At 32.7% G+C, this 16,649-nt stretch overlaps 1 protein-coding gene across 2 annotated transcripts in view; it reads right to left on the reverse strand.

Moving 5' to 3' along the window:
- Positions 1-618: 618 nt before the first annotated feature.
- The window catches only part of LOC143230820 (carbonic anhydrase-related protein 10-like), a 181,622-nt gene continuing 165,591 nt past the window's right edge, over positions 619-16,649 (reverse strand). The window contains exons 8-11 of one of the 2 annotated variants that reach the window (XM_076465006.1): positions 13,248-13,379; positions 3,912-3,954; positions 2,740-2,953; positions 619-1,859 (exon numbers count right to left, since the gene is read on the reverse strand). In XM_076465006.1, coding sequence (XP_076321121.1) covers positions 2,934-2,953; positions 3,912-3,954; positions 13,248-13,379 — 195 coding nt within the window. In that variant the 3' untranslated portion in view covers positions 619-1,859; positions 2,740-2,933. The remainder of the gene's footprint in view (positions 1,860-2,739; positions 2,954-3,911; positions 3,955-13,247; positions 13,380-16,649) is intronic. The other variant, XM_076465005.1, reaches the window with a different exon arrangement.

Consider the following 16,649-nt stretch of genomic DNA (forward strand, 5'->3'; position numbering starts at 1 on the left):
ACGTCAATGTTAAATTTTATAAATATTCAGAAATATTTTTAACTGAAATTCTGTTCTTCATGTACAGGCGTTTTAATATTTTGAAAAATTAATTTAGAAACCTAAACATCCATTTATATGGAATAACTTATGAATTTACACACAAAATATTTGGTTTTACAATAGACTATGTGATGAACAAATTGTTTAATTAGTTTTCTTCATAACAAGAAATGGCATTACTTTCGTCAAAAAGCTTTGCTTATGCATTAACTTTTGCTTTTAGACATAACATATTTGGTCATCTTTTTAATGGATTTAGTTGAGAGAAATGTGTCAAATAATTCAAAGGAAGACAGTAAGTTATTGCTATTGATTCCCCCTTAATAACATCTGATTGTGCAATATTTCCTCTTTTGTTGACGTGCTACGTTATGTTAAAGAGAGTTTCTATGCCTACTACTTGTCTATAACCATTTGGCTTTCACAAAAAAACAAACAAATGTATCACGTATTCAGTTGTACAGGTACACTATGTACAGTTTACTGAATTTATTTTCTCTTCTGAAATAAAGTGTCACATGACATATTTAGTATTTGTGCAAGTATCTAACATTAATTTTAGACTTACGATATTGCTTTGTTACGATTCTACACTTTTATTTCTTGAAAAATCCAGAGAACTATATTAAGCTTTTGGTTTCGTGATATTACAAGTTGATTCGCTTACGTTTCTGTTGGTTGTTTTTTTTTAAACCAGAAAGATAATCCACTTAAATTTGTCCGTGAAGAGCTTCACCAAACATTTAAAAACACATTGATAAAACACAGATGTTCATCCTTCGAGCACAGTAACGAAGGACCGCACTAGTTAAAAGTCAACTAGCTCCACGACTGCCTTGAACACCCAGGGGTTCTCCCAGTGATGGCTTTAAGATCAAACCGTTATTTACTCGTCTGACAGCTCTAAAGGTGAAGACGGCGAACAACGAATTTCTTGATCCTCACTTATTCTACATCCAATTGATTCAGGTAGAACACAGAGGCTCTGTTTTAACAGATGCCTGGAGTAGTTTATCTTTCAAAGGAAGTACAGTTAATACTATAAAAGCACAAAATATTGTAGGGGAAATGTGAGACACTAACCGATTAGCTCGAGAGTTCGTGGAGCGCTGTGTAGGCAGATGACATTTCAAATTTTTGAAAGCATCACATGTACGTCGAAGGATTAAATGCATATAACACCAAAGCTTAACTGAATACACTGTTTAGTGGGTTCTCTTTGAATAACATGAACTTTGACATCAATATATCGTGATTGCAAGGTATGAACCACGCAGGAGTATTGATCTACGAATCCTTTCCATATATATTTGTAGAATTAATTAACGAGTTCTATATGGTGTAACTAAAAATTTATTGTCGTTTTTCACTGATATTTATATCGAATTTGGCCGTCCTTATAGAATATTTTTAATAAATGAAAATAGGTTCTCTTACAGGAAACTTTCGGGTAAAACGTATTTCTCTCATAAAGTGAAGCACTTCGTGAGGTACTTAATTGTCTTCCTTAATACACAGTTAATAGCGATTTTACTGAAACCATAAACAGCACTTGAGGTAGTAAAAAACTCTTACGCTCGCAAGGATCTTGACTTACTTTTTGCGACTAAAAGGAAAACATGTGACAGAAATGTAAAAAACAAAAATATTTCTGTTAACGTCAAGGTTTCGGAGGTCTGAGAGTATATTGAAATCAGGCGATGCTTGAAAGTAATCCGAAAGGTATCATGTAAGTTCTTTTTTTCTCAAGGAAAAAAAAAAGTCAAAATGATGTTGTCGAAAACTAGGACCACAAAATGGACATTTTTGGATTTGGGCTACAGAGAAATAAAATAAATAAGTATTTAAATTGTAAACATTCAATAAACTCGAAAATATAGTTTAGAAGAATATGAGACATAAAAATTAATTGTTAGTGAAACTAATATTCTCTTCATATATATGCACATATAAATATTTTCAAAGAATTTAAAAACATTTTACGTTTTCAATATTTAAAATTTTCGTGTCCTCAGTAATTAATATTTAGAGTTAACTTATACTCAATACACGATATTTAAATTTTTGTGTATTCAGTAAACAATCTCAAATATTTTACGCATCTTCTACGTGCAATCACTTATTTCTTACCCATATCCATTAAATACTCTAATTTCTTTATCTATCTTCAATAAATAACCTCTAAAGTTTTACCTATCCTCAATATAAAATTTCAAATTTTCTTCGCATATTTACTAGATAAATGATTCATTGTAAAACAATTGAATTCCTAGCTTTCTTAAACTACAAACCATTTGCACATTCAAAAATAATATCTTAACTGTTAATTTTTAATTTTTTCTCTGCAAACAAAAATAATAAACGACTGTATAAAATAATTTAAGACGTTACATTTTATTCAGTTAGTTTTCATTAAAAACATTTTTTTTGCATAGGCTTAGTTTTTCAAATTTATTTAGTACTATAGAGTATCTGAGATAAAGACATTAGTTTTCTACCAAACGTCGACATACGAAAATATTAATCTATTCACGATCTTAATGTGCTACAAGAAATTCACTAACTGTTGTTTATCAAAACTGTTAGCTTTGAAAAGAGCATGGTAATTTTGATTATAACGTTTGTTAATTTATCAAGGATGTTCATTTTATACATTAACATAGTTAACGTTTAACATGAGGAAAACTGAAGGCTTACCTTGAAAGTTGTTTCGTTAATTCAGCTTATTGTTTGATTGTATACAAACGATTGGACAGGACGGAAGTTCTTAAAGCAGTACATAAAGTTTTTTTTTAGTTTATAAAAGTCCGTCAGAATAATCAAGATAGTCCGTTTGAATCATAAAACCAAAATCTGAAGCCGCTTTACACTAAAACTGATTTCCACAATCTTTATCGTAGTCCTGGATTTGCTGTGATAATCAAAGAACAAGAAATCAATCATAGTATAAGATGATAAACTAAACTGTTTAAATGTTTTTAAAGATCATGCGAAATATGGCTAAGTATAGTATGGACAAAGTAAATTTTGTTCATATTTTCATAGCCTATTTTTTCACACTTGATCATAATGTAGGAGTGGTGTGTTATAGTAGTTTAAATTTTAATCGGTTTGAAGAAATGACTTTCACAGAATTAGAATTGCTAGAATAAATCAAGTGCCTAATTTACAATCTATATGCAATTTCATTTTCAGCTTTCTGTTTAATAGCTAAACTACACACACCAGTTTAACAACTTATTTAATTGGATAAGTCTTGAGGCCGTGACAAAAAAATAAAGAATTGATGACAAAGATAATTTAGAAAGGAAATTAGAGAACAAAGGATGCACAGGATTTTCTTAGCCCTGAAATGACAAGATTTACAATTTAACGTTACAATCGAAAATATACATTGTGAGCTAATCTATAAGACTTAGGTTGACTTAAATAAAGAACCGAAACAGTATGTTGTTCTATAAACGTTTTGATAATGCACAAGACAGTAAAATTTTCGAGTATCTTGTGTGGTTTTTCTAAAGTTTTGTATCCGTTTCTGCCGTCGAAAAATCGTTTTTCTTGGCAGATATGGTACTTAATCATCTTAAGTTAAAATATCTTACAGATAAATGTATTTAGTGTGTTTTTATTTGAAAAGATTACTTTTTTAAAGTGATACTTAAAGACAAAATGTTTTTCTATGAAATTAAATGAGAATTGTTTCGAAGTGCAATAAATACAATTTTCCTTAACAGACAAATAAATAGTTCAAATCGAAAGAAAAAATAAAGTATTTTCTTCATATAAATGTTAACTTGTTTTCAGTGTCAAGTTTCATCTCTTCTTTAGATGGAATATCCTTACTGTGTATTAAAGGTTAAATGACTTACCCTGATAGAACATATTCTTGTACATAGTAGGACACTGTAGGTTCTGAAACGATAACCAGCCCAATGCGTATTAGTAGTAGTGATATTAACATGAAATTTATTCAGATAATAATGAACTTTCTTGCACGTATATTACATGAGAAAAAAACAACATGAAATTTTCTAATACTTTGTAAGGACATTAAGAAGACTTAAATGAGTTTCTAATAAGCTGTGTTCAAGAGAATTACTCTGCGATCACAATTCTTATTAAAAGGTCAGCTACTGTTTTGTTTTAAAGATAAAAGTCTCATTAAAAAATCTACTATTTGAATTAATTGAAAAAAAATTGTTTTCGTTAGTAATATTATATTTTTTCGAACAAATGAAAATAAACGAATAACGTCTAATATGCCAAATACACAATAGTTTATATATTCCACTGCCGGCAAGGCCTTTCATACTGTACTAAGGATCTTGGTGGGGTACATTTTTTATGGGTCTTCGTAAGTAGATAAAAATGAAATAAGTCCCCATTTTATGCTCTTAGGTCCAATAAAAGGGGGAATAACTTGTTCGCAGTTTCTATTAAGGGCTCTATTTCTGTTTATGTGTGTTATTATTTCCATGTAGTTAAGAAGAGGTTGAAATATATTCATAAATTTTCATCAACGCGCTAGAAATGGTCAAATATATTTCCGATTATTATTAGCACTAAAACAAAAGGCGAAGTCTCGTCCTGATAAAAACGGTGCACGTAATAGCAACAACATGTATATATTCATTGGATTAGAAAAAAAGTCATCTCCCTCAATCGGGTCATGAAAAGGCTTAGTTTCGGTTGAACACTTGTCTAATATCCTTAAAAAACATGCTTTTATTCTGAATTTTATTAGAAGTTGAAAGTCATTTTATTCAGTCAACCTTTGTCTTCACTCTTTACTGAAACGTTAATACGTAGTTAAAATGGTTTTAAAGTAAGTTCTTGTCGGTCTTTGTTTTGCTTTAGAGTCTGAAATCAATGGTAGTTTTGAGCGCTTATTAGCTATTTAAAGTTAAATGTGTCCTCGTTTAAATCTGTTTCACTACCATGTCAGGCTTTCACTTGCAAGCCTCAACATTGTCAGTCTTCATGCTAATTGTTTATTAACAAATCGAAATATCGTCTGCCTACGTTGTTAAACAATATCATAGTTAATTCTCGTCTTAAAATAAGTCCTCGTCTCTTAAGTATGTATGACATGATATATACGACTTTTTCAGTGTAGTTATTATTAGTTCATTAATTTTGTGAGTGAATATTTTAATATTGTTTAGTTTTATTAATAACAAGCTAAATAAAAGCAATTATTTTAAATTAAATGTTACGACAAATTTAGTTACGTAACTCGACAAGATTCGTACTTTCTGTTTATAATTCATTGAAGCTATCGAGTGACGCGTGAAATTTATTGATGACCGTGATATAGAGATTTCTAGAAAGCGAGAAGACGATAAGTATTACATGTATAAATAAAATAAGACGAGCGGTAACAGAAGATAGACAGAGCAGACGAGAAATAAAGTCATAGGAACTACAGTTTCAGTCAGACAAAAGTCAGAAAACAAAGTTAACTGACGTAGGTGTGAATAGCCTAACAGTTAATAGGTTAAAGAGAGATTTATAGTTTTCTGACATTTTAGTTGAATAATTTGTTTTGTCAAAGGACGTACTGAAGCAACTTAACCTAACTGTGTGGAATGTGACAAAAAGTAACGACTATTTAAAAGTAGGTCTATATGCGAAAAACAAACATTTATTGAAAGTAGGCCTAAATACGATAAAGCAGACAGGTATCGGAAGCTCAGAATATTGCGATAACTCAACGACAGTGTGAGTGAATAATACATCGATACTGTATGATGAAAAAATAAGAAAGGTAGTAAGTGTATTATCCACTGATAGTGTTTAAGACGAAAATTGAGAAAGGTAGTATGGCTTGTTAACTGAACGTCTAAATCAATAGGCCTAAGGGAACTTTTGACAAGAAGAAGTGAACTATTAGGTTGTCCAGAAGTAAATGTAGGAATTCTCACGATGACATTTAGAAGGTAACTTATCGTTGGTTGATTTAATACAACGTTTGACATTTACAAGGTGTCTTAATTGTCTGCTGTTTTAACTCTACTCAGAGTAAGTTTCGCAATCCCAAGGCAGAATGGACAAGGTTTTCCTCTACGACTTTAAACTTGGACGAAAGTACACCTGAGTGTGATTGGAAAGACGAAAAAGTTAGGTAAGTGGGTTCTTCATGAGCTGACTGGAGATCAACAAAATCTGCGTTATGAGACATGTCAAGGATGACGTTTCAAAATTGAACGAATTGGGAATCGAGGTTCTGCCTCATCCGCTTTATTCCCCAGACCTTTCCCCTACAGATTTTCATTTTTTCTACCACTTTGACAACTTTTTGAACAGTTAACGCTTTCAAAACCAGTTAGCTGCAGAAGATGCTTGCAGGGAATTCATTGACCGTAGAAACTGATTTCAACAGCGGGAACATAAACAGCATCGTTATATGTTGGCAAAAGTGTGTTGAAGCAAATGTGCTACTTTGGTTAAAGCGTGTTTTACAACACTGGTTTATACTTTTCCAAATTTTGCAGTTCAAAAACATTTATTTCTGGACAACCTAATATTTATAGTGTTTATTATATGTTCGTCATCTCTATAATGTAAATAATTTGTTGTACATACGATTAACTAGCTTGAATATGTACATATTATTTTGCAAATAAGTGGAGTGCGTGATGTTCCTTTATTCTTGAATTTGTCGTTAGATCAAAGATAACTGCTGCAGAATAATCTTTAGCCCAGCACATCCATTTAGGTTACTTTAATATATACTACTTAAAAAGTAAGTTTCTGACGATGTATCTACGATTAAATGAGATGAATAAACGAAACGTTTTTAACCTTACCTATCGTAAGTAAAGATCTGGCACAAATTTTGGCCGTAGGCCTACTTCAGATATAACTTAGCGGTAACAGAGAGAATTGTACAGTAAATTCATCTACGACAAGAGGGTTGAAAGCAGTTTAAGTCTTTTTATTTTCGTTCATCAAATCAAACAAATGCTATCTTAATTAAATAAAGCAATTTAAAAGTAAGAAGAGTACTTATAACTTCCGTATTAAAAGATAAGACAAATATTGATATGTTCTAGAATAAAACGTAAGGAAAGTATTGATATGTTCTGAGGGGCGTAGAATTTTTACACCCGATTGGGGGGGGATGATTTTTGCAACCACTTATGTGGACTGTTCAATTTGCAAATTGGTAATCTCTGATTACGTGAACCTGAAAGCTGTAGACATGCAGTCACAGAGTAATCTTGTTGCCACGATACTTGCATGTATACTTAGGCCTACTGACTAATACTTACGAACTATTGCTTAGATCGAAAAGCTTAGAAGCACGCCTATATTAAAGATGTACATTTCGGCTACTGAAAAAGCCTACATCTAGGCCTAATTATGTAATTTGATTGGTAAGAATACGAGAATCACAAGAACAAACACACAATTTGTAGGCCTGTGATGCAATAAAACAATTCAACAGACCAAACTGTAGGGGGGGATGATTGTATGCACTATACCCCCCACCTAAAATGAAGGGGGGATGTATACCCTCAATCCCCATAGGATCTACGCCCCTGTATGTTCTACAATAAAAGATAAGACAAGTATTGATATATTCTACAATAAAACATAAGGCAAGTATTGATATGCTCTACAATGAAAGGTAAGACAAATACTGATATGTTCTACAATAAAAAGTAAAACAAATATTGACATGTTCTATAATAAAAGGTAAGGCAGGTATTGATATGTTCTACAATTAAAGGTAAGACAAGTATTGATATGTTCTACAATAAAAGGTAAGACAAGTGTTGATATATACTATAATAAAAGGTAAGACAGGTATTGATATATACTATAATAAAATGTAAAAGAAGTATTGATATGTTCCATCATAAATAATAAGATTAGTATGTTTTTAAACCTTATATTGTTCGTTTCTTCTTGTTTTTGAACACTTACAACAACTGTTCTTGTATATATTTTAGCTGACACTGTTGCTTGTGTAAATCACTTCTATGTTAAAGGATAATATCTTAATTCAACATAGATGAAGTAGAAGTGGAGTTTCTGTCAACCTTCTAAGTTAATGACGCCGAGTTTATAGAACGATGTAACAAGATCAGGTTAGTGTGTTAAAAAAAAGTTCTTTGAAGTCCTTGCACAATGGAGACCGTCTACAAAGCATGTTTACAGACCATAGGCACGTCAATTCCACAGGGAGATTTAATAGGGTAAAAAACGGGAGAAGACTGAAAGAGACGGACATATAAGAAGAAGGTTAAACATGTTATCCTCCCAAGAGCCTCCTTGATTTGGTGATATAAATTAGCAACACAAAAGAGCTTCAGTGTTGATGTGTAATTACATTATGGCTTTGGAAGTAAACCAGAACAAAAAACTAAGTACAATAATCTGGGTATACGTAAGAACACTAAGCAAGTGAGAAAAGCAAGGTTGGATGTCCTTTGCATAATTAGTATCTGCGGAATTAAAGACAATTCGGATACAGAGCAGAAATGTAAGCCTGAAATCTGTGAAGTGTATCGAATGATGTGATAAAAAACTTTAGTTGCTACCTGTTGAGCAATTTGATAAGGACAGTAATCTTAACGATCTATACGAGAGGAAGTCAGAGAGAATTTAAATTAACAAATGAAGTGTTGGTTGACTGGGCGTTGATGTGGACTGTACATTTTATTTGTATGAAAGTTTCAAGGAAACTTATTTCCTTATTAGATTTTGTTTCAAAGCCTCCTTCTCTGGTAATGGTACATAAACACATCTTTCTCAAACTGTCATATAGAAAAATAATATAATCCTCTTAATTTTTTGTTTCTTGTAGTTGTTAAAAAATTAAAAAATCAGGCGAACATATGGTATACGAAGAATGTGGAATTATTCTCTCTATTTTGGTAAGCCTAAAAGCTTTGATAAGTTATTAATAGTTCAGTAAAATTACATTGTCATGCTACGCACAAATTATAGTGTTTATTTATCTGATTGCGTAATCGTTTTTGAATACGGCTACTGGTAAAATGGAGTAATATCAACTCACAGAAATACTGATATATATATGAATATTGATCAATTAAGAAACATCAACCACACGTAATAATAACAATAAAATATCGAAGTCATAACGAGTTAAACGTTAACAAAAAATAAGTTAAAAGTTATATACTGAAGGCTTACGTGTGTCAAGCAATTTTAACTTACTGGTCGTTGGAAGTTGGTAGCTGGAGGAAAAATTTCTAAACGAAAAGAACTACTTGGTTAAACACAGAAGTAAAATACGATTTAGGGTTTTCACAACGAATGAAAAACAAAGAATCTGCCTTTGTTAGTTAGTATTTAAATTTCATAGTTTGCGAGGACATTGACTTGCTCTCTCTTTCTTTTCTTAGCTTCTACGTCGTATTACAGGTCTAAATTGTGTGATTTATTACCAATCGACGCTAAGAAACGTTAACTTTTCGCTCATTTGAGTTTCTGTCGATATTATATTTCCGTTTGGTGGACCTAACTTTGTAAATGTTTTAACTTGTAGCACTGAGAGTATTAAGAAGGTGTGATTTCAATTGAGAAGTAGGCAGCTAACCGAGTAGACAGTCCATAATTACAATAAGTTTTCCGTGTATTTAACTTATGTGTTCTAATATTATCAGTGTTACCTGCATGCTTAATAAATCATTATGCATTATCCAAAACGAACAAGTATTTTCTTCAGGGCGTAAATATTACATAAAACAATGTTGAAATCAATAATTACGCTGCAAATACAACTATTAGACAACTTACAACGAGAAAATAATGAGGCAATATTTTTAAAACTGTTAAATTTCAAACTTTACAATGTGTAAATACTAATAAACATGAGTTTTAACTGAATGTTTGTTATGCGTATCATGGAAGTATTGTTGGATGACTTTTTAACAATGAGACAGTGTTTCGGAAACAATGTACTAAATTTTAAGATTACGATGAGTAAATACTAATTAATGTTGTATTTAGTTGATGTGCTATACGTGTCGTGGAAGTATATGTGTATAAAAATATGTTGATTAAGTTAAAACTGTTTTTAATTACTTACTAGCATATTGTTAGAAAATACATTATTTCAATTTTTAGTGTTTTGTCACAGGTGTTTTACCTTTGTTTTTATGTTATTTATTCTTTCCAGTTTCAGGGGGTGAGAACACAATGTGGTTTTGTCTGTTGTTAGTGTTAAAGCAAAGGATAGACGTGAGTACGAAACCTAAAAGCCTTTAAGGTTTAGGTTCGAACACGAATACCTAAATATTTACAGCTTAAAGTCCTCCGCTGCTACAGCGGTAAGTCTACGAATTTACAACACTAAAATCAGGGGCTCGATTCTCCTCGGTGGACTCAGCAGACAGCCCGATGTGGCTTTGCTACAAGAAATACACACAGCTTAAGATACGATTGACATTTTAAGCCTGAATTTAGAAGTCACAAAGTTTTACTTTTAAGTGCAGGATTGATAGGAAACTGACCAGCCTTTATTTTCCACTTATTTCCGACGAAAAACAAACCAAATAAATCTAATTAATTCTTGAAATTTGGGACAGTTTTCCTTAGTTGGCAAGTATAATATTAAGATACTATTATTTCATTTATTCGACTGTAAATTTAAAATTGATTAATTAAACTTAGCGACAAATAGCTTTACACTAATGTATCGTGCGACTTTGTAGTCTTAGTTTTGTTTATTTGTTTCTAGAACATCGGGCTATTGGTTGTATCCACCATGGGAAATCGAACCTCGGATTTTATCATGGTAAGTCCATAGATTTATCGCTGTTCCATCGGTAACATAGTGTAAGGAAATGGTTAGAAATGTATAGATCGCATAATGTTAATCACTATGAATTAATTTTGATAATTCGTGAGTATTGTAAAGTATTTATTATTATAACAGGATTGTTATGGTTTTGGATTCAGAAGACTTAAAAATTTATTGCATAAGCTTATAAGAAAGTACAACACTCAGAGAAGTGAAACTTCAGACTTTATAAGAAAAAGTTTCCGAGTTTCCTAATGCACATTTTATCAACACTTCGCATCACGGTCACTTTAATACAACGAATACAATAGAGAAATAGCATTGAAACAATCAATAAATAGCATTCGAATTCAATATCTGTGGTTTAAAAATATCATTCGCTTTGTCAGTCCATATAACTTGCAATAGAGAAAGCAACGCAAACGGGTGTTCTTAAATATAAAAACCTAATAAAACAATCATGAACGTTGATATTATACGCAAGTTTCAACTTCCGATTTGCCAGTTGTCATAATGATAACAATTAAAATTTAGGGAGGGCATGTTAGCAATAGAGGATTTCTTTCTGTCTTTTTTCTGAAGGCAAGCACAAAGCTCAACAATTAGCTATCTGTGCTTTGCCACAACAGGTATCAAAACCCAGTTTCTAGCATTGTAAGTCCTAAAACATAGCTCTGTGCTACTAAGGGGACAGCTCTCTTAAAAAAAAGATAAAGTTACAAATATATATTTATTTATTTGATTTGAATTTTGCGCAAAGTTGCACAAGGGATATCTGCATTAGCCGTCCCTAATTTAGTAGTGTAAGACTAAAGGGAAGGCAACTAGTCATCACCACCCACCGCCAACTCTTGGGCTACTCTTTTACCAACGAATAGCTGAATTGACCGTCACATTTAAATGCCCCTACAGCTGAAATGGCGAGCATGTTTGGTGTGACGGGGATTCGAACCCGCGACCCTCGGATTGCGAGTCGAATGCCTTAACCACCTGGCCATGTCACGCCCAGCATGAGAGATAACATGTATTAATATAATATTCCACCAACACAACATTACGTGTTTTACACATTACGTTATTGAAATACCCCTTTTAAAAACCATAGTGATGAAAATATATAAATCGTGGAACTATATATACAACTAATATGTTTTTGTGTCCAGCTTTTTGCTGTTAGATTCCTTACATTTTAACGGCCATACATTTTACAATAATTTTAATATTTTTTATTTTATTTTATAACTTCGAAGTTTATTTTGCATTGTTGACTTAATATACGGATTTAGGACTAATCTAAATATTGTAAGGTGATCGAATGTCGGGATGTTTTATTAAGATTACAGATGAAAATATCATCAAGAGAGAGGGTACTCAAGTAATGATTTAATGCGGTCTAATAATGTTGGGTTTTAGATTTCATGCGAATTGTCTTATGACATTAAGAACTTCTAGTCAGTTGATTGTATAGGGTTGACTTCCTTAGTTAAGTTACAAGATACTGACTGTTTCAACTGTGATCTACACAGTTAAGTTTCTTGTCATCGGAAAGACTTACTAATAAAATGAATTGTTTCTCAAACTGGTACTTATCTTTATAAGCAACAGCGTGGGGAATAATAAGTAAAATGCACAGAACAGTAACTATGGGTCATTAAGTAATTTAAATCTGTTATATGCAGTTTATATATGTTTATTATGTGCTTGCTATATCTTGAATGTATATGAACCCTTTCCCTAAAAAATAAGAAGTCTGGTATATACTTTAGAACTGTTTTGGATACGTGATAAACCCCAACGAAAGTAATATCATTTTTCGTAAAACAATGTTGAGTGAAAAGTTTAAATAAAGAGTAATTAGCGTTAACTACTTTATTTACTGGCACATGAGACAAAATTGAATTTGAAACATCAAAGGTTGAAAATATTTCATTAAAACCAGGTTAAAAACTAGCTTCACATCTCGGCATACTAGCCACTGTGGAGAACACCAGTAGGTGTAGAAACATATGAACAGATTTTGAACCTTCTGGATTTAATGAAATTGTTTAAACCTTTTGTATTGTAAACGTAATATTTCACTAAAAAGGTTCTTAATGCTCAAATGAGTTGGAGTTTACATAAAATCATTTTTAAAGAAAGCGACAACAAATTTCGTTTTACTTAAGAATACTTCTTATAATAAAAAAATGTCTATAATTGTAAAAGACATAAAGCTTGATGACGAAATAACTTATAACCTTTAATAATTTGTTTAACTGTTCAGTAACTATTATTTAAGGTTTTAATGAGAAACAAGAAATTAATTGAGCAAAAACAGCTGCAGTCACTTGACAGCCACAAACCAAACACTCTCTGAAAATTTCAGATTTGAACTTAATTTAGACGACACACAATCATTTTTGTTCCTTTTCATTAGTTGCTAGCTTACCTTACGACGATTGAAATCAATATTTGTTCTGAGCAAACGACGATGCATGGCTTGTGTTGGTCTAAAATTGTTGACTAGGGGCGCTTTTGGGTTTTCCTTTTCTCCTTGCATTAGCTGTCTAAGCGCGTAGAGCTGTTAATTAGAAATTAGCCCATTAAAAAGAAGGAAAAACACAGCACATTTTAAAGCCAGAATTTTATAAAATTAAAAGGAAAACAAAAGATCCTAACGGAAGAATATAAGATCTTTATCTGATTTGCACAGTAGCCGTTAGCCAACAAAGAATTGTATGTTACTTCCGTTAGTAAATGAGGTGCCATCGATTGAAAATAAATGAAATAGCAGATGTAACTTTCCTATTTACAGACCTTCTGCCTGGAATAGAAATGTTTTAAATTCACGCAGATATATTTGTTTCTTCTTCTTCTAACTTAGTTAAGCATCCAGTAAATTGTATGACTACAGTGTGTCACCTCGAAATTGGCTGGAAATCACAATGTTTTTGAGAACAGTACTGTTGTATAAAGAAGTGTATTTTAGTTTCTTTTAAACTCTGTTCCGCTAGATTGATTTATGTTCTTCTTTATTAGGATTTAAGATAATGATAGGAACATCCAGGAATGAAAATAAGAAAATATTTTTTTTTCATTTCATCTTTAATGAGCCAGAGTGACTTGTGTGGAGAAAAATGTCACGTCTGTAAGTATTTGGAGCACCATACAAGCAAAAGGTGTACAATGGTTGGAACCTCTTGAAGGAATTTTTTTAAAGAAGCTATATGCATACGTTATTTCCCAAAGGTAAATACTCAAAGAAATTCTTTAGAATGTAAAATGCTTTCGAAATTCGAAATAAAAACTGGTTTTATGGAAACTTTAACTTAGGGTGTACGTGTTAAGGATAAGTGGATCCATAAAAGCTTGTAAAAAGAAAATGTTATTCTATACATGCTCCGGGCTGTACCACCATATTTCTTGTTTGTTTTGCTCCTACATTTCGTTTGAATTGATTTCTAGATGACGACGAGTTATCCATAGTTATTGTAAGAGATGATATTAGTGGCTACACAATGTTTTGCATCATTTTACATAGATTAGCGAAATTCGCCAATGACAGATCACCGCATTTCAATTAACAATACGTTTTTCCTATCGATTAGAATGTATTCAACACATTGAAAATAGCAAAGCTAAGATATTTAAAACAGTATTTCCTACTGCATGAATAATCTAGGATACATTCTTAAGGAAATCTTCACGTGTAATTCTTATGTGTAAGAACACTTAAGTACTGTTTTTTGTTTACGTGATCGTCTAACAGGTAATTCGCCACCGTACAATCATATCATGTGGAATGTAATGTACAAAAAAACAGTTTTAATGTTTCACACAGAGAATTAATTAATTAATACAGTTAACTGAAACAAGCGTTCATGGCGTTTTTTGACCTTCTATCAGTCTGTTCTATACTAAAATGGAATACTTTCTAAACATGATTGAGACGTATGCGTGAGTGGTATTACTTCTTATTAAGGGTGATGATAACTTGAAATAAATCATTCTTGATAAATTATGATATTGAGATAAAAGTATTGATAGCAGCAACGGAGAAGACATACGAGTAAACATAAGGTTGAGTACGTTACATTAAAACGATTTTGAATATGCAAATTAGCAAGACACGTGAGAACCACAGCTGATGTAAAGCGCGGTGGAACAGCATGTATCAGAACTATATTTTGACATTGGTTGGTGGTACATATTTAAGCGTGAAGCCACTGAAAATGTATCGCTCTAGAGAAGGGTATGTAAATGTCCTTTGTAACGCAATATATTCATACAGTCAGATCATGAGGACCTGTTTATGTCGGGATTTGGGATTTTCAGGACGGATGTATGTCACTTGTACTTAATTCTATAGTTAAACGAAGAAGTATGGATCAACTTGGGGTTCCAAACTCATCCAGAAAGGTATCTGTAACAAGGCTTACGCAAGCCGTAGTAAGAAAACTGCGGCATTTTACAACAGATAACTAACGAACACAAATATCGGTGGCAAAAGGTGTTAAGGTGTTCTAGGCAATAACACACAATATAATTAAAAGTATCTCTTTCCGGAATCGAGATCAACAAGGTATGGTTTTACCAAGGTAATACTAGCAGTCATAGCTACCTTACAAATGTCACATGCTTCAAGCGAATGGAGAATGAAATGAATATTTATGCTATTCGATACGACGTACTGCTCAGTTCACCGGACACAGCGCCTACGGATTTTTTTTGGGTTGAAGTATTGAACCGAGTGCTGGAGAAACCGCCATCATCGTAGAAACGATGACTTATGGTTATTGGTGTGCTTTTTGACATGACAATCTTCAAAAGAAGACATTATTGATTGAATCTGCGCTGTAGGGCTGTTGTCAAGATGCTTGATAGTCAGTCAAAGTTTGACCTGACATGGCGACATGGACTATAAAGACATGATAAGGCTACAAAATGATTTTAATATAATGTACGTAACCTGTGTAATTGAAATTCTATAATGTTACAGTAAACAACGATGTAATTTAGATTATTATTAGCAGTTTTATTGTGTTTGTTTGTTTGTTTGTTTGTTTTGGAATTTCGCACAAAGCTACTCGAGGGCTATCTGTGCTAGCCGTCCCTAATTTTGCAGTGTAAGACTAGAGGGAAGGCAGCTAGTCATCACCACCCACCGCCAACTCTTGTGCTACTCTTTTACCAACGAATAGCGGGATTGACCGTCACATTATACGCCCCCACGGCTGGGAGGGCGAGCATGTTTAGCGCGACGCGGGCGCGAACTCGCAACTTTCGGATTACGAGTCGCACGCCTTACGCGCTTGGCCATGCCAGGCCGTTTTATTGTGACGTAATGCTACACACACACATTGTTACCAAGTGTTATGCTTTTTCTGTTAAGTTTGTTTGGTTTTTTAATTTCGCGCAAAGCTGCATGAGAGCTATCTGCGCTAGCCATCCATAATTCAGAAGTGTAAAACTAGAGAGAAGGCAATTAGTCTTCACCACCCACCGCCAACTCTTGGGCTACTCTTTTACCAGCGAATAGTGGGATTGACCGTCACATTATAATAACGCCCCTACGGCTGAAAGAGCGATCATGTTTGGTGCGACGGTGATTCGAACCCATGATCCTCAGATTACGAGTCAAACGCCTTAACCCACCTGGCCATGCCGGGCCTCTTCTGTTAAGACGTCTTAAATACTATTCTTGAGACATAAATTAATAATTTACAGTTTGAATTCGAAAAGTCGCTACCAATGCTAAAAACTAAAGGGGAAGAAAACGAGGGTGAATATAAACATGTTGGGTCTGCTATAAGAACCAATGATTTGGTTCAAATAAGAACTATTATATGGT

The sequence above is a fragment of the Tachypleus tridentatus genome, chromosome 10, assembly GCF_004210375.1.
Source record: "Tachypleus tridentatus isolate NWPU-2018 chromosome 10, ASM421037v1, whole genome shotgun sequence".
Classification (NCBI taxonomy): Eukaryota; Metazoa; Arthropoda; class Merostomata; order Xiphosura; family Limulidae; genus Tachypleus; species Tachypleus tridentatus.